This window comes from Nerophis ophidion, linkage group LG13, assembly GCF_033978795.1.
Source record: "Nerophis ophidion isolate RoL-2023_Sa linkage group LG13, RoL_Noph_v1.0, whole genome shotgun sequence".
Lineage (NCBI taxonomy): Eukaryota > Metazoa > Chordata > Actinopteri > Syngnathiformes > Syngnathidae > Nerophis > Nerophis ophidion.
Genome location: NC_084623.1, coordinates 55,995,523 through 56,020,522, shown reverse-complemented (window position 1 = coordinate 56,020,522; position 25,000 = coordinate 55,995,523). Strand labels below are relative to the sequence as shown.

The following is a 25,000-nucleotide window of genomic DNA, read 5'->3' as shown; positions in this document are numbered from 1 at the left end:
GTGTGTGTGTGTGTGTGTGTGTGTGTGTGTGTGTGTGTGTGTGTGTGTGTGCTTTCCCACAGCTGCAGGGAAAGGTGAAAGGGTTCATATTCCAATTCCCCAAAACACACTGACACTACAGACACACACACACAAAAATATTCAGGCATGAATACTGCCAATGTGTGTGTGTGTCTGCACACACACCCACACCCACCCACACACACGCACACACACTTAAGTCTACAAAGTAAATACAGGGGAAGTTATGTTATTGGGGGGGGGGCGATAGCTGACCTCATTGGTAATGTCTCCTTATCAAGATGCCTAACTCCTCTCCTCCCTTTCTTCCTGCATCCTTTTTTATGTTTTTGTTTTTTTGGATCCCATTTAGAGCGGCGCTGAAACGAAATGAGTCAGCTTCCAGGAAAAGTCCTGCGTCGCAGCCGGCGTGTTGGATGTATTTGCTCATGTGTGTGTGTGTGTGTGTGTGTATGTGTCTGTGTGTGTGTGTGTGTGTGTGTGTGTTGGCGACGCAACACGGCCCATGGAGGAACGCAGACGGTGAACGAGGGTTAGCTTGGACCAGAGCTGGGCAAATATTTGGACTCGGGGGCCACATTGAGAGAAAAATTGTGTGTGTGTTTAAATTATATACCGTATTTCCTTGAATTGCCATCCATCCATCCATCTTCCGCTTATCCGAGGTCGGGTCGCGGGGGCAGCAGCCTAAGCAGAGAAGCCCAGACTTCCCTCTCCCCAGCCACTTCGTCTAGCTCTTCCCGGGGGATCCCGAGGTGTTCCCAGGCCAGCCGGGAGACATAGTCTTCCCAACGTGTCCTGGGTCTTCCCCGTGGCCTCCTACCGGTTGGACGTGCCCTAAACACCTCCCTAGGGAGGCGTTCGGGTGGCATCCTGACCAGATGCCCGAACCACCTCATCTGGCTCCTCTCCATGTGGAGGAGCAGCGGCTTTCCTTTGATCTCCTCCCGGATGGCAGAGCTTCTCACCCTATCTCTAAGGGAGAGACCTGGAAACTCATTTCGGCCGCTTGTACCCGTGATCTTATCCTTTCGGTCATGACCCAAAGCTCATGACCATAGGTGAGGATGGGAACGTAGATCGACCGGTAAATTGAGAGCTTTGCCTTCCGGCTCAGCTCCTTCTTCACCACAACGGATCGGTACAACGTCCGCATTACTGAAGACGCCGCACCGATCCGCCTGTCGATCTCACCATCCACTCTTCCCTCACTCGTGAACAAGACTCCTAGGTACTTGAACTCCTCCACTTGGGGCAGGGTCTCCTCCTCAACCCGGAGATGGCACTCCACCCTTTTCCGGGAGAGAACCATGGACTCGGATTTGGAGGTGCTGATTCTCATTCCGGTCGCTTCACACTCGGCTGCGAACCGATCCAGTGAGAGCTGAAGATCCCGGTCAGATGAAGCCATCAGGACCACATCGTCTTCAAAAAGCAGAGACCTAATCCTGCGGTCACCAAACCAGAACCCCTCAACGCCTTGACTGCGCCTAGAAATTCTGTCCATAAAAGTTATGAACAGAATCGGTTGGCACCAGGTATATAGTACGCGCCTGCCTTCAATTACTGCCGGGTCAAACCCGCTTCGCAAAATAATTAGCGCCTGCTTAGTATGGCTTCCTGTGCACTTAAGATGTGCTAGACACCGACCTCTATTTAATAATAAAACTTTAACATTTGAAAACCAAATAATAAAACAAGGTGACTCGGTAAAAAATCTGGGTATTATCTTCGACCCAACTCTCTCCTTTGAGTCACACATTAAAAGCGTTACTAAAACGGCCTTCTTTCATCTCCGTAATATCGCTAAAATTTGCTCCATTTTGTCCACTAAAGACGCTGAGATCATTATCCATGCGTTTGTTACGTCTCGTCTCGATTACTGTAACGTATTATTTTCGGGTCTCCCCATGTCTAGCATTAAAAGATTACAGTTGGTACAAAATGCGGCTGCTAGACTTTTGACAAGAACAAGAAAGTTTGATCACGTTACGCCTGTACTGGCTTCCTGTGCACTTAAGATGTGACTTTAAGGTTTTACTACTTACGTATAAAATACTACACGGTCTAGCTCCATCCTATCTTGCCGATTGTATTGTACCGTATGTCCCGGCAAGAAATCTGCGTTCAAAAGACTCCGGCTTATTAGTGATTCCTAAAGCCCAAAAAAATTCTGCGGGCTATAGAGTGTTTTCCGTTCGGGCTCCAGTACTCTGGAATGCTATGCTGATGACACCCAACTCTACATGCCCCTAAAGCTGACCAACACGCCGGATTGTAGTCAGTTGGAGGCGTGTCTTAATGAAATTAAACAATGGATGTCCGCTAATTTTTTGCAACTTAACGCCAAAAAAACGGAAATGCCGATTATCGGTCCTGCTAGACACCGACCTCTATTTAATAATAAAACTTTAACATTTGAAAACCAAATAATAAAACAAGGTGACTCGGTAAAAAATCTGGGTATTATCTTCGACCCAACTCTCTCCTTTGAGGCACACATTAAAAGCGTTACTAAAACGGCCTTCTTTCATCTCCGTAATATCGCTAAAATTCGCTCCATTCTGTCCACTAAACACGCTGAGATCATTATCCATGCGTTTGTTACGTCTCGTCTCGATTACTGTAACGTATTATTTTCGGGTCTCCCCATGTCTAGCATTAAAAGATTAAAGTTGGTACAAAATGCGGCTGCTAGACTTTTGACAAGAACAAGAAAGTTTGATCACATTACGCCTGTACTGGCTTCCTGTGCACTTAAGATGTGACTTTAAGGTTTTACTACTTACGTATAAAATACTACACGGTCTAGCTCCATCCTATCTTGCCGATTGTATTGTACCATATGTCCCGGCAAGAAATCTGCGTTCAAAGGACTCCGGCTTATTAGTGATTCCTAGAGCCCAAAAAAAGTCTGCGGGCTATAGAGCGTTTTCCGTTCGGGCTCCAGTACTCTGGAATGCCCTCCCGGTAACAGTTCGAGATGCTACCTCAGTAGAAGCATTTAAGTCTCACCTTAAAACTCATCTGTAAACTCTAGCCTTTAAATAGACCTCCTTTTTAGACCAGTTGATCTGCCGCTTCTTTTCTTTCTCCTATGTCCCCCCCCTCCCTTGTGGAGGGGGTCCGGTCCGATGACCATGGATGAAGTACTGGCTGTCCAGAGTCGAGACCCAGGATGGACCGCTCGCCTGTGTATCGGTTGAGGACATCTCTACGCTGTTGATCCGCCTCCGCTTGAGATGGTTTCCTGTGGACGGGACTCTCGCTGCTGTCTTGGATCCGCTTGAACTCGACTCTCGCGGCTGTGTTGGAGCCACTATGGATTGAACTTTCACAGTATCATGTTAGACTCGCTCGACATCCATTGCTTTCGGTCTCCTAGAGGGGGGGGGTTGCCCACATCTGAGGTCCTCTCCAAGGTTTCTCATAGTCAGCATTGTCACTGGCGTCCCACTGGATGTGAATTCTCCCTGCCCACTGGGTGTGAGTTTTCCTTGCCCTTTTGTGGGTTCTTCTGAGGATGTTGTAGTCGTAATGATTTGTACAGTCCTTTGAGACATTTGTGATTTGGGGCTATATAAATAAACATTGATTGATTGATTGATTGAATGCCCTCCCGGTAACAGTTCGAGATGCTACCTCAGTAGAAGCATTTAAGTCTCACCTTAAAACTCATCTGTATACTCTAGCCTTTAAATAGACTCCCTTTTTAGACCAGTTGATCTGCCGTTTCTTTTCTTTTACTCCTATGTCCCACTCTCCTTTGTGGAGGGGGTCCGGTCCGATGACCATGGATGAAGTACTGGCTGTCCAGAGTCGGGACTCAGGATGGACTGCTCGTCCAGAGTCGGGACCCAGGATGGACCGCACGTTTGTGTATCAGCTGGGGACATCTCTGCTCTGCTGATCCGCCTCCGCTTGGGATGGTTTCCTGCTGGCTTCGCTGTGGACAGGACTCTCCCTGCTGTGTTAGATCCGCTTTGGACTGGACTCCCGCGGCTGTGTTGGATCCACTATGGATTGAACTTTCACAGTATCATTTTAGACCCGCTCGACATCCATTGCTTTCGTCCTCTCCAAGGTTTCTCATAGTCATCATTTTCACCGGCGTCCCACTGGGTGTGAGTTTTCCTTGCCCTTATGTGGGCCTACCGAGGATGTCGTAGTGGTTTGTGCAGCCCTTTGAGACACTAGTGATTTAGGGCTATATAAGTAAACATTGATTGATTGATTGATTGATTGATATTACCACCGGGTCAAACTCGTCACGTCACGAGTCACACTTCCCCTGTCATCATTTTCAAAATGGAGGAGGCTGACTTCAATCATTTGAAATCGCATAAAGGGAAGAAGATTAAGAGCTATTCAGTAGGATTTAAGGTCCAAGCTATTGAATATGCTAAAAAAGAACAGTAAGCAGCTAAGTTTTATTAATATACCGTAGCTGCGTGTGTCAAATATGAGTCATTAAATGACTCCCGTCTCCTGGTGGTAGAGGGCGCTAGTGATCCTTCTTGCCACGACTCGGCTGCAGAAGAAGTGACAACGAGTGACGTGATATGTGCTGGGACTTTTTAGGATGTAACACTCCTAAACAACCGGGCTGAAATAAAGAATGTTCCAGTCCTAAATACCCAGTTTATTATTCATCCAATAACACTTCATGGTGGCAGCGATGGGATAAAGAGATCACCCGCGGAGCAGAACGGGAGGGGGAGTTGTCCGAGGATAATTCTGTCGTCGCCCGCACTTGAGGAGCCGAGCTAGCTGATAGCAGCGGTCTGATAGCAGTTTTCTAAACTGGACTTTCAATGGAAGCAGGAGGTAATAAAGGAAGATCTCCATCGAGACAGAGAGACTTTTAAAACTGAAGAAAGATAAGGAAGACTTCTATAAACAAGTTATCGATGCTTTTGATCAGAAGGAGCTGCAAATGGACTTCATTTATAAGTAAAGGTAAGACCATAATAACGTGTTTTTTTATTAAATGTGCTTTGCATGATGGTATCCTTACATCACACTCAAATTTATAAGCGCAGGCCTAAATTTACCGCATGCCTTTGGTAAGCCCAGGAGTGAGAAGAGGTTTTAAATTAATTATTGCCCGGGCGGCAATTCAAGGAAATACGGTATATACATTTAGCTGGAAAAATCTGCTGTTTGGGTCCCTTTTTTCCAGGAAGACTAATACCAAAAGTCACAATGTCCGATAGAGTTCTAGAAAAGGTTATGACAGACCACCTAAAAAAACAAATACATACCGGTAAAAGAATTTTTGGTTTTTTTTACTGAATGGGAAATCCAGTACGCAGGGAGCTTCATGGCATGGGTTTCCATGGCTGTGCAGCTGGATCTAAGCCATAAATCACTAAGTCCAATGCAAAGCGTGGGATGCGGTGGAGTAACTTATGTTGCCACTGGTCTCTTGAGCAGTGGAGACACCTTCTCTGGAGTGATGAATCACGCTTTTCCATCTGGCAATCTGATAGACCAGTCTGGGTTTGGAGATTTCCAGGAAAACGCTACATTTCGGACTACATTGTGCCGAGTGTGAAATTTGGTGGAGGAGGAATTATGGTGTGGGGTTGTTTTTCAGGAGTTGGGCTCGGCCCCTTAGTTCCAGTGAACGCTCCAGGATACCAACAAATGTTGGACAATTCCATGCTCCCAACCTGGTGGAAACAGTTTGGAGCAAGCCCCTTCCTCTTCCAAAATGACTGTACAAAGTAAGGTCCATAAAGACGTGGATGACAGAGTCTGGTGTGGATGAACTTGACTGGCCTGCACAGAGTCCTGACCTGAGCCTGATAGAACAGCTTTGGGATGAATTAGAAAGGCAACTGAGCGCATCATCATCATCATCATCATCAGCCGTTGTCAGTCCACTGCTGGACGAAAGCCTCAGCATGTTTCTGCCATTTGGCGTACTTTTCATGCTGGTTATTAGCCTACACCTTCCACGCTGGCTTGGTGCGGCTCACCAATGCGCTTTTAAAAGAATGGTGGAAAATTCCTGTAAACACACTCCGCCACCTTGTGGACAGCCTTCCCAGAAGAGTGGAAGCTGTAGTAGCTGCAAAAGGTGGTTTAGACCTCATTCTGCGAACACACCGTGACAGACGAGGTGTTTATGGAGCGGACGTAGCAGAGAAAAAACCAGCAGATTGTTTCCTCTGGCACTGACCCCCATTCTCTTCCATGTGGACACGTTCGTGTGCAGTGTGTGTGTGTGTGTGTGTGTGTGTGTGTGTGTGTGTGTGTGTGTGTGTGTTCTTGTATTTCTGTCCTTGAGACATCAACATAAGATGAACAAATACACGACAGTACTAAGACTATAGTGGCCATTAACAGTTAGCTTCTACAGTAAAATCATGACTTTTGTCATAATTTTGCCAAGTAAAATTCCCATTGTTATTATAATATTGACAAAATTTAAAAAGTTTTCTTATAAAAATGTGACTTTTGTTCACCAAAATGACGACTCTTTTCATAAAATTGCCAAAACGTTAAGCTTTTCTAGTAAAATTGCGACTGTTATTGAGTAAGATTCCAACTTTTATCATAATATGGCCAGCTTTTTTGTTGTCCTTGTAAAATAGTGACAAGGTTTTTGGGTAAAATGATGAATTTTTTCATTAATTTTGCAGAGAAAAATTCCAATTATTATTGTAATATTGCCCAAAATTTTTTGTTTTCTTAGAAAACTGACTTTTGTTCACCAAAATGACGACTCTTTTCATAAAATTGCCAAAATGTTAAGCTTTTCTTGTAAAATTGCGACTGTTATTGAGTAAGATTCCAATTTTTATCACAACATGGCCAGCTTTTTTGTTGTCCTTGTAAAATAGTGACAACTTTTTTGAGTAAAATGATGAATTTTTGTCATACATTTTGCAGAGAAAAATTCCAATTATTGTTATAATATTGCCAGCAATTTTTAGTTTTCTTATAAAACTGTGACTTTTGTTCACCAAAATGACAACTTTTTCATAAAATTGACAAAATGTTAAGCTTTTCTTGTAAAATTGCGACTGTTATTGAGTAAGATTCCAACTTTTATCACAATATGGCCATCTTTTTTGTTGTCCTTGTAAAATAGTGACAACTTTTTTGAGTAAAATGATGACTTTTGTCACTAATTTTGCAGAGAAAAATTCCAATTACTATTATAATATTGCCCCAAAAAATTTGTTTTCTTATAAAACTGTGACTTTTGTTCACCAAAATGACGACTCTTTTCATAAAATTGCCAAAATGTTAAGCTTTTCTTGTAAAATTGCGACTGTTATTGAGTAAGATTCCAACTTTTATCACAATATGGCCATCTTTTTTGTTGTCCTTGTAAAATAGTGACAACTTTTTTGAGTAAAATGATGACTTTTGTCATTAATTTTGCAGAGAAAAATTCCAATTAGTATTATAATATTGCCCCAAAAAATTAGTTTTCTTATAAAACTGTGACTTTTGTTCACCAAAATGATGACTCTTTTCATAATATTGCCAAAACGTTAAGCTTTTATTGTAAAATTGCGACTGTTATTGAGTAAGATTCCAACTTTTATTATAATATTGCACAAATGTTCCGTTTTTCTTGTAAAATTGCGACTGTTATTGAGTAAGATTCCAACTTTTATCACAATATGGCCATCTTTTTTGTTGTCCTTGTAAAATAGTGACAACTTTTTTGAGTAAAATGATGACTTTTGTCACTAATTTTGCAGAGAAAAATTCCAATTACTATTATAATATTGCCCCAAAAAATTTGTTTTCTTATAAAACTGTGACTTTTGTTCACCAAAATGACGACTCTTTTCATAAAATTGCCAAAATGTTAAGCTTTTCTTGTAAAATTGCGACTGTTATTGAGTAAGATTCCAACTTTTATCATAATATTGCACAAATGTTCTGTTTTTCTTGTAAAATTGTGACTGTTATTGAGTATATTTCCAACTTTTATCACAATATGGCCAGCTTTTTTGTTGTCCTTGTAAAATAGTGACAACTTTTTTGAGTAAAATGATGACTTTTGTCATTAATTTTGCAGAGAAAAATTCCAATTATTATTGTCAAAATTTTTTAGTTTTCTTATAAAACTGACTTTTGTTCACCAAAATGACGACTTTTCAGAAAATTGCCAAAATGTTAAGCTTTTCTTGTAAAATTGCGACTGTTATTGAGAAAGATTCCAACTTTTATCACAACATGGCCAGCTTTTTTGTTGTCCTTGTAAAATAGTGACAACTTTTTGGGGTAAAATTATGAATTTTGTCATTAATTTTGCAGAGAAAAATTCCAATTATTATTGTCAAAATTTTTTAGTTTTCTAATAAAACTGTGACTTTTGTTCACCAAAATGACGACTCTTTTCATAAAATTGCCAAAATGTTAAGCTTTTCTTGTAAAATTGTGACTGTTATTGAGTAAGATTCCAACTTTTATCACAATATGGCCAGCTTTTTTGTTGTCCTTGTAAAATAGTGACAACTTTTTTGAGTAAAATGATGACTTTTGTCATTAATTTTGCAGAGAAAAATTCCAATTATTATTATAATATGGCCAAATTTTTTTGGTTTACATATTAAACTGTGACTTTTGTTCACCAAAATGACGACTCTTTTCATAAAATTGCCAAAATGTTAAGCTTTTCTTGTAAAATTGCGACTGTTATTGAGTAAGATTCCAACTTTTATCACAATATGGCCAGCTTTTTTGTTGTCCTTGTAAAATAGTGACAACTTTTTGGGGTAAAATTATGAATTTTGTCATTAATTTTGCAGAGAAAAATTCCAATTATTATTGTCAAAATTTTTTAGTTTTCTAATAAAACTGTGACTTTTGTTCACCAAAATGACGACTCTTTTCATAAAATTGCCAAAATGTTAAGCTTTTCTTGTAAAATTGCGACTGTTATTGAGTAAGATTCCAACTTTTATCATAATATTGCACAAATGTTCCCTTTTTCTTGTAAAATTGCGACTGTTATTGAGTAAGATTCCAACTTTTAACACAATATGGCCAGCTTTTTTGTTGACCTTGTAAAATAGTGACAACTTTTTGGAGTAAAATGATGACTTTTGTCATTAATTTTGCAGTGAAAAATTCCAATTATTATTGTAATATTGCCCAAAAAATTTCGTTTTCTTATAAAACTGGCTTTTGTTCACCAAAATGACAACTCTTTTCATAAAATTGCCAAAATGTTAAGCTTTTCTTGTAAAATTGCGACTGTTATTGAGTAAGATTCCAACTTTTATCACAATATGGCCAGCTTTTTTGTTGTCCTTGTAAAATAGTGACAACTTTTTTGAGTAAAAGGATGACTTTTGTCATTAATTTTGCAGAGAAAAATTCCAATTATTATCTTAATATTGCCCAAAATTTTTAGTTTTCTTATAAAACTGTGACTTTTGTTCACCAAAATGACGACTCTTTTCATAAAATTGCCAAAATGTTAAGCTTTTCTTGTAAAATTGCGACTGTTATTGAGTAAGATTCCAACTTTTATCAAAATATTGCCAGCTTTTTTGTTGTCCTTGTAAAATAGTGACAACTTTTTTGAGAAAAATTATGACTTTTGTCATTAATTTTGCAGAGAAAAATTCCAATTATTATTGTAATATTGCCCCAAAAAATGTGTTTTCTTATAAAACTGGCTTTTGTTCACCAAAATGACGACTCTTTTCATAAAATTGCCAAAATATTAAGCTTTTCTTGTAAAATTGCGACTGTTATTGAGTAAGATTCCAACTTTTGTCACAACATGGCCAGCTTTTTTGTTGTCCTTGTAAAATAGTGAAAACTTCCGAGTAAAATGAGGACTTTTGTCATTAATTTTGCAGAGAAAAATTCCAATTATTATTATAATATTGCCAACATTTTTTGTTTTCTTATAAAACTGTGACTTTTGTTCACCAAAATGACGACTCTTTTCATAATATTGCACAAATGTTCCGTTTTTCTAGTAAAATTGTGACTGTTATTGAGTAAGATTCCAACTTTTATCACAATATGGCCAGCTTTTTTGTTGTCCTTGTAAAATAGTGAAAAATTCTGGAGTAAAATGATGACTTTTGTCATCGATTTTGCAGAGAAAAAATCCAATTATTATTGTAACATTGCCAAACAATTTTATTTTTCTTATAAAACTGTGACTTTTGTTCACCAAAATGACGACTCTTTTCATAATATTGCACAAATGTTCCGTTTTTCTAGTAAAATTGTGACTGTTATTGAGTAAGATTCCAACTTTTATCACAATATGGCCAGCTTTTTTGTTGTCCTTGTAAAATAGTGAAAAATTCTGGAGTAAAATGATGACTTTTGTCATCGATTTTGCAGAGAAAAAATCCAATTATTATTGTAACATTGCCAAACAATTTTATTTTTCTTATAAAACTGTGACTTTTGTTCACCAAAATGACGACTCTTTTCATAAAATTGCCAAAATGTTAAGCTTTTCTTGTAAAATTGCGACTGTTATTAAGATTCCAACTTTTATCACAACATGGCCAGCTTTTTTGTTGTCTTTGTAAAATAGTGAAAACTTTTTTGAGTAAAATGATGAATTTTGTCATAAATTTTGCAGAGAAAAAATCCAATTATTATTATAATACTGCAAAAATGTTTTACTTTTCTTATAAAACTGTGACTTTTGTTCACCAAAATGACGACTCTTTTCATAAAATTGCCAAAATGTTCTGTTTTTCTTGTAAAATTGTGACTGTTATTGAGTAAGATTCCAACTTTTATCACAACATGGCCAGCTTTTTTGTTGTCTTTGTAAAATAGTGACAACTTTTTTGAGTAAAATGCTGACTTTTGTCATTAATTTTGCAGAGAAAAATTCCAATTATTGTTATAATATTGCCAGCAATTTTTAGTTTTCTTATAAAACTGACTTTTCTTCACAAAAATGACGACTATTTTCATAAAATTGCCAAAATGTTAAGCTTTTCTTTTAAAAATTGCGACTGTCATTGAGTAAGATTCCAACTTTTGTCATAATATTGCACAAATGTTCCGTTTTTCTTGTAAAATTGCGACTGTTATTGAGTAAGATTACAACTTTTATCACAATATGGCCAGCTTTTTTGTTGTCCTTGTAAAATAGTGAAAACTTTTTGGGGTAAAATGATGAATTTTGTCATTAATTTTGCAGAAAAAAATTCCAATTATTATTATAATATGGCCAAAATGTTTTAGTTTTCTTATAAAAATTTGACTTTTGTTCACCAAAATGACGACTCTTTTCATAAAATTGCCAAAATATTAAGCTTTTCTTGTAAAATTGCGACTGTTATTGAGTAAGATTCCAACTTTTATCATAATATTGCACAAATGTTCTGTTTTTCTTGTAAAATTGCGACTGTTATTGAGTAAGAGTCCAACTTTTATCACAATATGGCCAGCTTTTTTGTTGTCCTTGTAAAATAGTGACAACTTTTTTGAGTAAAATGATGACTTTTGTCATTAATTTTGCAGAGAAAAATTCCAATTATTATTATAATATTGCCAACATTTTTTGTTTTCTTATAAAACTGTGACTTTTGTTCACCAAAATGACGACTCTTTTCATAATATTGCACAAATGTTCCGTTTTTCTAGTAAAATTGTAACTGTTATTGAGTAAGATTCCAACTTTTATCACAATATGGCCAGCTTTTTTGTTGTCCTTGTAAAATAGTGAAAAATTTTGGAGTAAAATTATGACTTTTGTCATCGATTTTGCAGAGAAAAAATCCAATTATTATTGTAACATTGCCAAACAATTTTATTTTTCTTATAAAACTGTGACTTTTGTTCACCAAAATGACGACTCTTTTCAGAAAATTGCCAAAATGTTAAGCTTTTCTTGTAAAATTGCGACTGTTATTAAGATTCCAACTTTTATCACAACATGGCCAGCTTTTTTGTTGTCTTTGTAAAATAGTGAAAACTTTTTTGAGTAAAATGATGAATTTTGTCATAAATTTTGCAGAGAAAAAATCCAATTATTATTATAATACTGCCAAAAATGTTTTACTTTTCTTATAAAACTGTGACTTTTGTTCACCAAAATGACGACTCTTTTCATAAAATTGCCAAAATGTTCTGTTTTTCTTGTAAAATTGCGACTGTTATTGAGTAAGATTCCAACTTTTATCACAACATGGCCAGCTTTTTTGTTGTCCTTGTAAAATAGTGAAAACTTTTTTGAGTAAAATGATGACTTTTGTCATTAATTTTGCAGAGAAAAATTCCAATTATTATAATATTGCCCAAAAAATTTGTTTTCTTATAAAACTGGCTTTTGTTCACCAAAATGACGACTCTTTTCATAAAATTGCCAAAATGTTAAGCTTTTCTTGTAAAATTGCGACTGTTGTTGAGTAAGATTCCAACTTTTATCATAATATTGCACAAATGTTCCGTTTTTCTTGTAAAATTGCGACTGTTATTGAGTAAGATTCCAACTTTTATCACAACATGGCCAGCTTTTTTGTTGTCCTTGTAAAATAGTGAAAACTTTTTTGAGTAACATTTTGACTTTTGTCATTAATTTTGCAGAGAAAAATTCCAATTATCATTATAATATTGCCAACATTTTTTAGTTTTCTTATAAAACTGTGACTTTTGTTCACCAAAATGACGACGCTTTTCATAAAATTGCCAAAATGTTAAGCTTTTCTTGTAAAATTGCGACTGTTATTGAGTAAGATTCCAACTTTTATCATAATATTGCACAAATGTTCCGTTTTTCTTGTAAAATTGCGACTGTTATTGAGTAAGATTCCAACTTTTATCACAACATGGCCAGCTTTTTTGTTGTCCTTGTAAAATAGTGACAACTTTTTGGGGTAAAATGATGACTTTTGTCATTAATTTTGCAGAGAAAAATTCCAATTATTGTTATAATATTGCCAGCAATTTTTAGTTTTCTTCTAAAACTGTGACTTTTCTTCACCAAAATGACGACTCTTTTCAGAAAATTGCCAAAATGTTAAGCTTTTCTCGGAAAATTGCAACTGTTATCGAGTAAGATTCCAACTTTTAACACAATATGGCCAGCTTTTTTGTTGTCCTTGTAAAATAGTGACAACTTTTTTGAGTAAAATGATGAATTTTGTCACTAATTTTGCAGAGAAAAATTCCAATTACTATTGTAATATCGCCCCCAAAAAATTGTTTTCTTATAAAACTGACTTTTGTTCACCAAAATGACGACTCTTTTCATAAAATTGCCAAAATGTTAAGCTTCTCTTGTAAAATTGTGACTGTTATTGAGTAAGATTCCAACTTTTATCATAATATTGCACAAATGTTCCGTTTTTCTTGTAAAATTGCGACTATTATTGAGTAAGATTCCAACTTTTATCACAATATGGCCAGCTTTTTTGTTGTCCTTGTAAAATACTGAAAACTTTTTGGGGTAAAATGATGACTTTTGTCATTAATTTTGCAGAGAAAAATTCCAATTATTATTATAATATTGCCCCAAAAAATTTGTTTTCTTATAAAACTGTGACTTTTGTTCACCAAAATGACGAATTTTTCATAAAATTGCCAAAATGTTAAGCTTTTCTTGTAAAATTGCGACTGTTATTGAGTAAGATTCCAACTTTTATCATAATATTGCACAAATGTTCCGTTTTTCTTGTAAAATTGCGACTGTTATTGAGTAAGATTCCAACTTTTATCACAACATGGCCAGCTTTTTTGTTGTCCTTGTAAAATAGTGAAAACTTTTTTGAGTAAAATTTTGACTTTTGTCATTAATTTTGCAGAGAAAAATTCCAATTATCATTATAATATTGCCAACATTTTTTAGTTTTCTTATAAAACTGTGACTTTTGTTCACCAAAATGACGACTCTTTTCATAACATTTCCAAAATGTTAAGCTTTTGTTGTAAATTTGCGACTGTTATTGAGTACATTTCTAACTTTTTTCACAATATTGCACAAATGTTCCGTTTTTCTTGTAAAATTTTGACTTGCGTTGGGTAAAATTACGACTTTTATTATAACACTGCCAAAATTCTACATTTTTCCTGTGGAACTGACGTTTTTCTTGTGAAATTCCAACTCGTTTTTCACAACAAGCTTTTTTATATTTTCATCAGTACCCCCCGCCACCCCGAAAAGGACAAGCAGTAGAAAATGGATGGATGGATGGATAGTTTGTATATATTATTAATGTTGAAAATACACATCTTAAGAAAGGATGATCCTCAAGAGGAAGGCATTTTTCTCAGGTCTCAAGAAGGTCAGAAATACATGAATGTGTGTGAGCGTGTGTTTGAATGTGTGTGTGTGTGCGTGTGTGTGTGTGTGTGTGTGTGTGTGTGTGTGTGTGTGTGTGTGTGTGTGTGTGTGTGTGTGTGTGTGTGTGTGTGTAAAACCCTGCAGCCTTCGGTCACTGGTAGCTGCTGATCTATTATTTAGGAGAGGCTCATAGCCCGAGATGCTCATGGGCACTTCAGGCATGAGAGTTTAAGGGCCTGGAGATGCAGAGATAAGCAGTTTCAGGTTGTTGTTTAACGGCATGCGTTTGTGTAGCATTCTGTCTTCTGTCTGTGCTTCATCAATGAGTCTCTTAAAGGGGAACATTATCACAATTTCAAAAGGGTAAAATACAATAAAAATCAGTTCCCAGTGGCTTGTTGTATTTTTTGATGTTCAAACTGATAAACAAAATGTTTTTTGTGCATATAATCATTAACTTTAGAATTTGATGCCAGCAACACGCGACAAAGAAGTTGGGAAAGGTGGCAATAAATACTGAAAAAGTCGAGGAATGCTCATCAAACACTTATATGGAACATCCCACAGGTGTGCAGGCTAATTGGGAACAGGTGGGTGCCATGATTGGGTATAAAAACAGCTTCCCCCAAAAAATGCTCAGTCTTTCACAAGAAAGGATGGGGCGAGGTACACCCCTTTGTCCACAACTGCGTGAGCAAACAGTTTAAGAACAACGTTTCTCAAAGTGAAATTGCAAGAAATTTAGGGATTCCAACATCTACGCTCCATAATATCATCAAAAGGTTCAGAGAATCTGGACAAATCACTCCAAACCAACATTGAATGACCGTGACCTTCCATCCCTCGGACGGCACTGTATCAAAAATCGACATCAATCTCTAAAGGATATCACCACATGAGCTCAGGAACATCAATCAATCAATGATCATTTATATAGCCCTAAATCACTAGTGTCTCAAAGGGCTGCACAAACCACAACACAAACCACTATGACATCCTTGGTAGGCCCTTCACTTCAGAAAACCCCTGTCACTAAATACAGTTAAATACACTAAATACAAATAATTAATAAATAAAAAATAAATAAAAATAAATATAAATATAAATAAATAAAATTCAAATAAATACAGTTGGTCGCTACATCTGTAAGTACAAGTTAAATCTCTACTATGCAAAGCGAAAGCCATTTATCAACAACATCCAGAAACGCCGCCGGCTTCTCTGGGCCCGAGATCATTTAAGATGGACTGATGCAAAGTGGAAAAGTGTTCTGACGAGTCCACATTTCAAATTGTTTTTGGAAATATTCGACGTCGTGTCATCCGGACCAAAGGGGAAGCGAACCATCCAGACTGTTATCGACGCAAAGTTGAAAAGCCAGCATGTGTGATGGTATGGGGGTGCATTAGTGCCCAAGGCATGGGTAACTTACACATCTGTGAAGGCACCATTAATGCTGAAAGGTACATATGGGTTTTGGAACAACGTATATTGCCATCTAAGCGCCGTCTTTTTCATGGACGCCCCTGCTTATTTCAGCAAGACAATGCCAAGCCACATTCAGCACGTGTTACAACAGCGTGGCTTTGTAAAAAAAAGAGTACAGGTACTTTCCTGGCCCGCCTGCAGTCCAGACCTGTCTCCCATGGAAAATGTGTGGAACATTATGAAGCGTAAAATACGACAGCAGCGACTGAAGCTCTACATAAAACAAGAATGGGAAAGAATTCCACTTTCAAAGCTTCAACAATTAGTCTCCTCAGTTCCCAAACGTTTATTGAGTGTTGTTAAAAGGAAAGGCCATGTAACACAATGGTAAAAATGTCCCTCTGGCAACTTTTTTTCAATGTGTTGCTGCCATTTCATTTTAAGTTAATGATTATTTGCAAAAAAAAATGAAGTTTCTCAGTTGGAACATGAAATATCTTGTCTTTGCAGTGCATTCAATTGAATATAAGAAGGAAAGGATTCGCAAATTATTGTATTCTGTTTTTGTTTACCATTTACACAACTTCACTGGTTTGGGGTTTTGTAGATATGGATCAGACCTGTTTATCTATTTTTATGGAGGAATGTAGGCAATCATAGAACTGGCATCAAATGTTATTAAAAAACGTATTGATTTTGCATCGAGAAACGATTTTGAATCGAATCGTTAATTCTGTCTCTGTTGGATTCCTTGCTTCTTGTCTTGTTTAACAGATGTCATCAGTGTTGGAACCTGACAGATGTGCAATGCACTTGGCGTCTCTTGTCTCCAGACAAATATATCACACAGCACATGAAGGTGTTCTCTTTGTTTGATGTATTGTAATCCACGGAAAGATTTTGTCTTGACCCGAGAGCCACAAAGCGGAAGAGGAAGCAGGACCTGTCCAAGCTCCAGGCACCTCTTCTTTGAACTGTTTTATGACCTTTTCTTGGAACTGTTTTTAATCAAAAATCAATATTACCGTATTTCCTTGAATTTCCGCCGGGTATATAGTATGCGCCTGCCTAGAATTACTGCCGGGTCAAACCCGTTTTGCTAAATAATTAGCGCATGCTTAGCATTACCGCCAGCTCAGGATTAACGCCGGGTCAAACTCGTTTCACAAAATACTATTTTTAATAGCGCATGTCTAGAATTTCCGCTGGGTCAAACTCGTTTTGCAAAATAATTAGCATATGCCTAGAATTTCCACCGGGTCAAACCCGTCACGTCACGAGTGACACTTCACCTGTCATCATTTTCAAAATGGAGGAGGCTGATTTCAATCATTTGAAATCAAATTAAGAGCTATTCAGTAGGATTTGAGGTCCAAGCTATTGAATATGCTAAAAAGAACAGTAAGCAGCTATGTTTTATTAATATACCGTAGCTGCGTGTGTCAAATACGAGTCACTAAATGACTCCCGCCTCCTGGTGGTAGAGGGCGCTAGTGATCCTTCTTGCGACTACTCGGCTGCAGAAGAAGTGACAACAAGCAGCGATCGTTGATTTTTTCCTCTCGCTTGCACTTTTAACATGGAGGATTACATATCTAAAATAAAACAGTTTTCTAAACTGGACTTTCAATCCATGCAGGAAGTAATAAAAGAAGACGGCGTGGCACAGTGGGAGAGTGGCCGTGCGCAAACCGAGGGTCACTGGTTCAAATCCCCCCTAGAACCAACCTCGTCACGTCCGTTGTGTCCTGAGCAAGACACTTCACCCTTGCTCCTGATGGGTGCTGGTTGGCGCCTTGCATGGCAGCTCCCTCCATCAGTGTGTGAATGTGTGTGTGAATGGGTAAATGTGGAAGTAGTGTCAAAGCGCTTTGAGTACCTTGAAGGTAGAAAAGCGCTATACAAGTACAACCCATTTATTTATTCATCTCCATCGAGACAGAGAGACTTTTAAAACTGAAGAAAGATAAGGAAGACTTCTATAAACAAGTTATCGATGCTTTTGATCAGAAGGAGCTGCGCACGGACTTCATTTATAAGTAAAGGTAAGACCATAATAAAGTTGTTTTTATTAAATGTGCTTTTCATGATGGTATCCTTACATCACACTCAAATTTATAAGCGCAGGCCTAAATGCCTTTGGTAAACGCCGGAGTGAGAAGAGGTTTTAAATCAATTAGCGCCCTGGCAGCAATTCAAGGAAATATGTAATGCTATTGCATCCGGTCTCCCATTGGGGGAATTGGGGGGGGGGGGGGGTGTCGCCCACATCTGCGGTCCTCTCCAAGGTTTCTCATAGTCATTCTCATCGACGTCCCACTAGGTTTTTCCTTGCTGCGTTTTTCCTGAACCGCGGACGTTGTTGTGGCTTGTGCAGCCCTTTGAGACACTTGTGATTTAGGGCTATATAAGTAAACATTGATTTATTGATTGACGTGTAGTGGAATAATTTCTGTTTCCTAGGGTTACCTCTCAACTGAATGCATTGAGGGGGACACGACATAAGAGGTCAAGTCACCCTGACCAAGTGCTAGTTCTGTTGTGGGGTAATATTTGAACATTAGGACAGTTTCATAAGTTGTTATGCTACAATCAGGCCACCAGGGAGCGTATAAATAAGAAGGGAAAACCAAGCCTGGTGTGCGCTCTTTCTTAATTCCTTCATGAGGGTTCACCATCTAAGGTCTCATGAGACACTGTCTGTAATCATATCGATTCAATCCAACTTTGTACTATCTGATTATGAGTAAATAAAACTGTTGTAACTAACTCTCTATAGTTCCTGTTTAAGATCCGGACTTTTCTACCACATAAAATTGGCGTCACGAACAGGATCTAAAGGTCCCTGGTTCTGTCCCGGGTTTTGGCACAATAGACGTATGTCCATAAAGTACGTCCTCAAAAGTCTCAATAGGCCACGAAGAGAAAGTGGTTTATGTCAGCCCTGTGGTATCAGACTGGCTTGCTTGGGACCCCAACTGACCGGGAACCAGTTTATCCACTTCCAACTTATATAATGTTTTGCTTAAAGTGCTTCAAATGATAATCTTCCCCCAAAAGCCTTCTCAGCATTCCTCTGCTCTAAGTAGCGGACATCCCGATTTCATGGCTGACCTTCACGTTCCCGTCAGAACTGTGAAGTCGACCCTCGGTTTTGCTCGACGCCAACGTTAAAAACAGGACTCCTCCTCGCTGATTTTTAATTCAAAACAGCTCAGCAACTTTCAATTCCCCAAAACTCTCTGAGAGCTGAAAGATATGTCGTTATTTCCTGGAAATCCCCCCCGGGACCCGAGCAGCGAGCGAGACTCTTGAGCCGCGTGGAATAAAAGAACATCGTTGTGGCGTTTGGACAGCTCCGAGTTTAGCCTCGTGGGAGACCTTGTACACAAATTTGCAGAGCTAATGAAACACCGAGTGCAAGGACTCGAGGCAGGGGGTCGGCCACCCGAAATCAGTTTGGAAACGCAAAAAATTAAAAGTCTAACATAAGTGTTAAAATGAAGATAACACATGATGTAAGTGTCTATATTAGTTATAATAGCCTAGTATCAAAATGACTTTATAAGTATTATATAGGTCTTATCATGAAGTAAGTGTCTATATCACTTATATTAGCCTACTATCAAAATGACTATAAAAGTCTTATGTAAGTGTTATAATGAAGGCAACAGATGATGTAAGTGTCTATATTAGCCTACAATCTAAATTACTTTAAAAGTCTTATATAAGTGTTATAATGAAGACAACACATGATGTAAGTGTCTATATTAGCCTACTATCAAAATGACTATAAAAGTCTAATGTAAGTGTTATAAGGAAGGCAACAAATGATGTAAGTGTCTATATTAGCCTACAATCTAAATGACTTTAAAAGTCTTATATAAGTCTTTTAAGGAAAGCAACACATGATGTAAGTGTCTATATTAGTTATACTAACCTACTATCAAAATGAATTTAAAAGTATTATAAAGGTCTTATCATGAAGGCAATATATGATGTAAGTGTCTATATCACTTATATTAGCCTACTATCAAAATGACTATAAAAGTCTTATGTAAGTGTTATAATGAAGGCAACAGATGATGTAAGTGTCTATATTAGCCTACAATCTAAATTACTTTAAAAGTCTTATATAAGTGTTATAATGAAGACAACACATGATGTAAGTGTCTATATTAGCCTACTATCAAAATGACTATAAAAGTCTAATGTAAGTGTTATAAGGAAGGCAACAAATGATGTAAGTGTCTATATTAGCCTACAATCTAAATGACTTTAAAAGTCTTATATAAGTCTTTTAAGGAAAGCAACACATGATGTAAGTGTCTATATTAGTTATACTAACCTACTATCAAAATGAATTTAAAAGTATTATAAAGGTCTTATCATGAAGGCAATATATGATGTAAGTGTCTATATCACTTATATTAGCCTACTATCAAAATGACTATAAAAGTCTTATATAAGTGTTATAAGCAAGGCAACACATGATGGAAGTGTCTGTATTAGCCTACTATCAAAATGACTATAAAAGTCTTATGTAAGTGTTATAAGGAAGATAACACATGATGTAAGTGTCTATATTAGTTATACTACCCTACTATCAAAATGAATTTAAAAGTATTATAAAGGTCTTATCTTGAAGGCAACACATGATGTAAGTGTCTATATCACTTATATTAGCCTACTATCAAAATGACTATAAAAGTCGTATATAAGTGTTATAAGCAAGGCAACACATGATGGAAGTGTCTATATTAGCCTACTATCAAAATGACTTTAAAAGTCTTATATAAGTGTTATAAGGAAAGCAACACATGATGTAAGTGTCTATATTAGCCTACTATCAAAATGACTATAAAAGTCTAATGTAAGTGTTAAAAGGAAGGCAACACACAATGTAAGTGTCTATATTAGCCTACTATCAAAATGACTTTAGAAGTCTTATAAAAGTGTTATAATGAAAGCAACACATCATGTGTCTATATTAGCCTACTATCAAAATGACTATAAAAGTCTAATGTAAGTGTTATAAGGAGGGCAACACATGATGTAAGTGTCTATATTAGCCTACAATCAAAATGACTTTAAAAGTCTTATATAAGTGTTATAAGGAAGGCAACACATGATGTAAGTGTCTATATTAGCCTACTATCAAAATGACTTTAAAAGTCTTGTACAAGTCCTATCATGAAGGCAATACATGATGTGAGTGTCTCTATTAATTATGTTAGCCTACTATCAAAATGACTATAATAGTCGTATGTAAGTGTTATAATGAAGAAAACACATGATGTGTCTATTTTAGTTGTATTCGCATACTATCAAAATGACTTTAAAAGTCATACTATTAAAAAGTCTACTATTAAATTACTATAAAAGTCTTATATAAGTGTTATAAGGAAGGCAACACATGATGTAAGTGTCTATATTAGCTATATTAGCCTACTATCAAAATGGCTTTCCAAATCTTATGTAAGTGTTATAACGAAGGCAACACATGATGTAAGTGTCTATATTAGCATACTATTAATTTAGTATAAAAGTCTTATATAAGTGTTATAAGGAAGGCAACACACGATGTAAGTGTCTATATTAGCCTACTATCAAAATGACTTTAGAAGTCTTATAAAAGTGTTATAATGAAAGCAACACATCATGTGTCTATATTAGCCTACTATCAAAATGACTATAAAAGTCTAATGTAAGTGTTATAAGGAGGGCAACACATGATGCAAGTGTCTATATTAGCCTACAATCAAAATGACTTTAAAAGTCTTATATAAGTGTTATAATGAAGGCAACACATGATGTAAGTGTCTATATTAGCTACATTAGCCTACTATCAAAATGATGTTAAAAGCCTTCTATAAGTGTTATAATGAAGGTATGTCTGTATTAGTTGTATTCGCCCACTTTCAAAATTACTTTAAAAGTGTTATAAGGAAGCCAACATGTGATGGAAGTGTCTATATTAGCCTACTATCAAAATGACTCAGTGTCCCAGGCAGATAATGCCTGTAAATGACATGTTTAGAATGGCCAAAAGGTGTTCAACTATAAGAAAACAGCAGGTTGTCTACTTCTAATAGACTTATCACAATCTTTGCAAGGTGAGTAATGTTTGCTGTGGTCTGGAACAACATGGCGGACAAACAACTATCAGAAATGCAGCCAATATTACATACAGATAATGTGTCATGAGACATGCAAATATAAATTAAATACAAAGAGGATAAAAGTAAAGGATATTAAATTAGCTCAAATACACCTACAAATATGTGAGTGAGTGAATTATATTTACATAGCGCTTTTCTCTAGTGACTCAAAGCGCATTACATAGTGAAACCCAATATCTAAGTTACATTTAAACCAGTGTGGGTGGCACTGGGAGCAGGTGGGTCAAGTGTCTTGCCCAAGGACACAACGGCAGTGACTAGGATGGCGGAAGCGGGAATCGAACCTGCAACCCTCAAGTTGCTGGCACGGCCACTCTACCAACCGAGCTATACCGCCCCATGTACATAAAGATAACTCAAATAGCCTGATTAGCACTCCGCACAAGTCAATAACATCAACAAAGACCACCTTTGTGCATTCACGCACAGCATAAAACGTTAGGTGGACGAAATGAGACAAAGGAGGAGTGGCATGAAACACGTCTTTCCGTGGCAGCGTCGGAGAAAGTTGCACATGTAAAGAAACTACGGTGAGTTCAAAGACCAGCGAAATAAGTAGGACAAAACGGCACTCGCCAAGTACTGTCATCAGTGAAGCATGTTGGATATAAACAGTGGGGTTTCTAACAATTAGGAAGGTTTGTGTCATGTTTGTCCTCCTGAAAGTAAAAGTATGTACTTGTGTTGCCATTGCTGCCTACCTGGATGCAGTGCAGCAGGTCGGTGTGGTAGTAGCGGTCATGGTGAGCGTTGGCAGCGGCCAGCGTTAACAAGTAGTCGTTCCGGGCCTGCGTGGCCTTGGAGTTGCAGTCGTTTCTCTTTGCTTTCAACTGAAAAGACACATTTCATCGGCACACTTTTGAAATGTTTCATGGAGTGTTTTTAACAACGTAAGTTACACCTGCCGGGGGAAGCAGCCTCTTACCTTCACACTGGCTTTCTGCAAGCTAATTCTGGACTGGAAAAGACCCAGCTTGGACCTGAGACAACAACAACAACAAAAAACAGAGCAATAAATCCACTTTGGACTAACTAACTCTAATATAGACACTTACGTCATGTGTTGCCTTCATTATAACACTTATATAAGACTTTTAAAGTCATTTTGATAGTAGGCTAATATAGACACTTACATCATGTGTTGCCTTCATTATAACACTTAAAAAGACTTTTAAAGTCATTTTGAGAGTAGGCTAATATAGACACTTACATCATGTGTTGCCTTCACATAACCCTTATATAAGACTTTGAATTTAATTTTGATAGTAGGCTAATATAGACACTTACATCATGTGTTGCCTTCATTATAACCCTTATATAAGACTTTGAATTTAATTTTGATAGTAGGCTAATATAGACACTTACATCATGTGTTGCCTTCATTATAACACTTATATAAGACTTTTAAAGTCATTTTGATAGTAGGCTAATATAGACACTTACATCATGTGTTGCCTTCACCATAACCCTTATATAAGACTTTGAATTTAATTTTGATAGTAGGCTAATATAGACACTTACATCATGTGTTGCCTTCATTATAACACTTATATAAGACTTTTAAAGTAATTTTGATAGTAGGCTAATATAACCAATATAGACACTTACATCATGTGTTGCCTTCATTATAACACTTATATAAGACTTTTAAAGTCATTTTGATAGTAGGCTAATATAGACACTTACGTCATGTGTTGTCTTCATTATAACACTTATATAAGACTTTTAAAGTCATTTTGATAGTAGGCTAATATAGACACTTACATCATGTGTTGCCTTCATTATAACACTTAAAAAGACTTTTAAAGTCATTTTGAGAGTAGGCTAATATAGACACTTTCATGTGTTGCCATCATTATAACACTTATATAAGACTTTTAAAGTCATTTTGATAGTAGGCTAATATAGACACATCATGTGTTGTCTTCATTATAACACTTATATAAGACTTTTAAAGTAATTTTGATAGTAGGCTAATATAGACACTTACATCATGTGTTGCCTTCATTATAACACTTATATAAGACTTTTAAAGTCATTTTGATAGTAGGCTAATATAGACACTTACGTCATGTGTTGTCTTCATTATAACACTTATATAAGACTTTTAAAGTCATTTTGATAGTAGGCTAATATAGACACTTACATCATGTGTTGCCTTCATTATAACACTTAAAAAGACTTTTAAAGTCATTTTGAGAGTAGGCTAATATAGACACTTTCATGTGTTGCCATCATTATAACACTTATATAAGACTTTTAAAGTCATTTTGATAGTAGGCTAATATAGACACTTTCATGTGTTACCATCATTATAACACTTATAAGTCATTTTGATAGTAGGCTAATATAGACACTTACATCCTGTGTTGTCTTCATTAAAACACTTATATAAGACTTTCAAAGTCATTTTGATAGTAGGCTTATATAAATACTTTCATGGGTTGCCTTCATTATAACACTTATAAGTCATTTTGATAGTAGGCTAATATAGATCATTTAGACACTTACATCATGTGTTGCCTTCATTATAACACTTATATAAGACTTTTAAAGTCATTTTGATAGTAGGCTAATATAGACACATCATGTGTTGCCTTCACTATAACCCTTATATAAGACTTTTAAAGTCATTTTGATAGTAGGCTAATATAGACACTTACATCCTGTGTTGTCTTCATTATAACCCTTATATAAGACTTTTAAAGTCATTTTGATAGTAGGCTAATATAGACACTTACATCCTGTGTTGTCTTCATTATAACACTTATAGCAGCCCTTTGAGACACTAGTGATTTAGGGCTATATAAGTGAACATTGATTGATTGATTGATTGATATGACATTTAAAGTTTGATAGTAGGCTAATATAGATACTTTGATGTGTTGCCTTCATTACAACACTTTTATAAGACTTTTAAAGTAATTTTGAAAGAAGGCTAATATAGACACTTTGATGTGTTGCTTTCATTACAACACGTATAAGTAATTTTGATAGTAGGCTAATATATCTAATATAGACACTTACATCCTGTCTTGCCTTCATTATAACACTTATATACGACTTTTAAAGTAATTTTTATAGTAGGCTAATATAGTTAATATAGATACTTACATCATGTGTT

The 25,000-nt window shown here is 36.6% G+C and overlaps 1 protein-coding gene across 1 annotated transcript in view; it reads right to left on the bottom strand.

Annotated features, from left to right (window-relative positions):
• Positions 1–25,000, bottom strand: part of LOC133564052 (F-BAR and double SH3 domains protein 2-like) — a 98,233-nt gene that overhangs the window by 69,459 nt on the left and 3,774 nt on the right. The window contains exons 2-3 of the mRNA XM_061918133.1: positions 22,802–22,856; positions 22,578–22,706 (exon numbers count right to left, since the gene is read on the bottom strand). Of these exons, the coding sequence (XP_061774117.1) occupies positions 22,578–22,706; positions 22,802–22,856 (184 nt within the window). The remainder of the gene's footprint in view (positions 1–22,577; positions 22,707–22,801; positions 22,857–25,000) is intronic.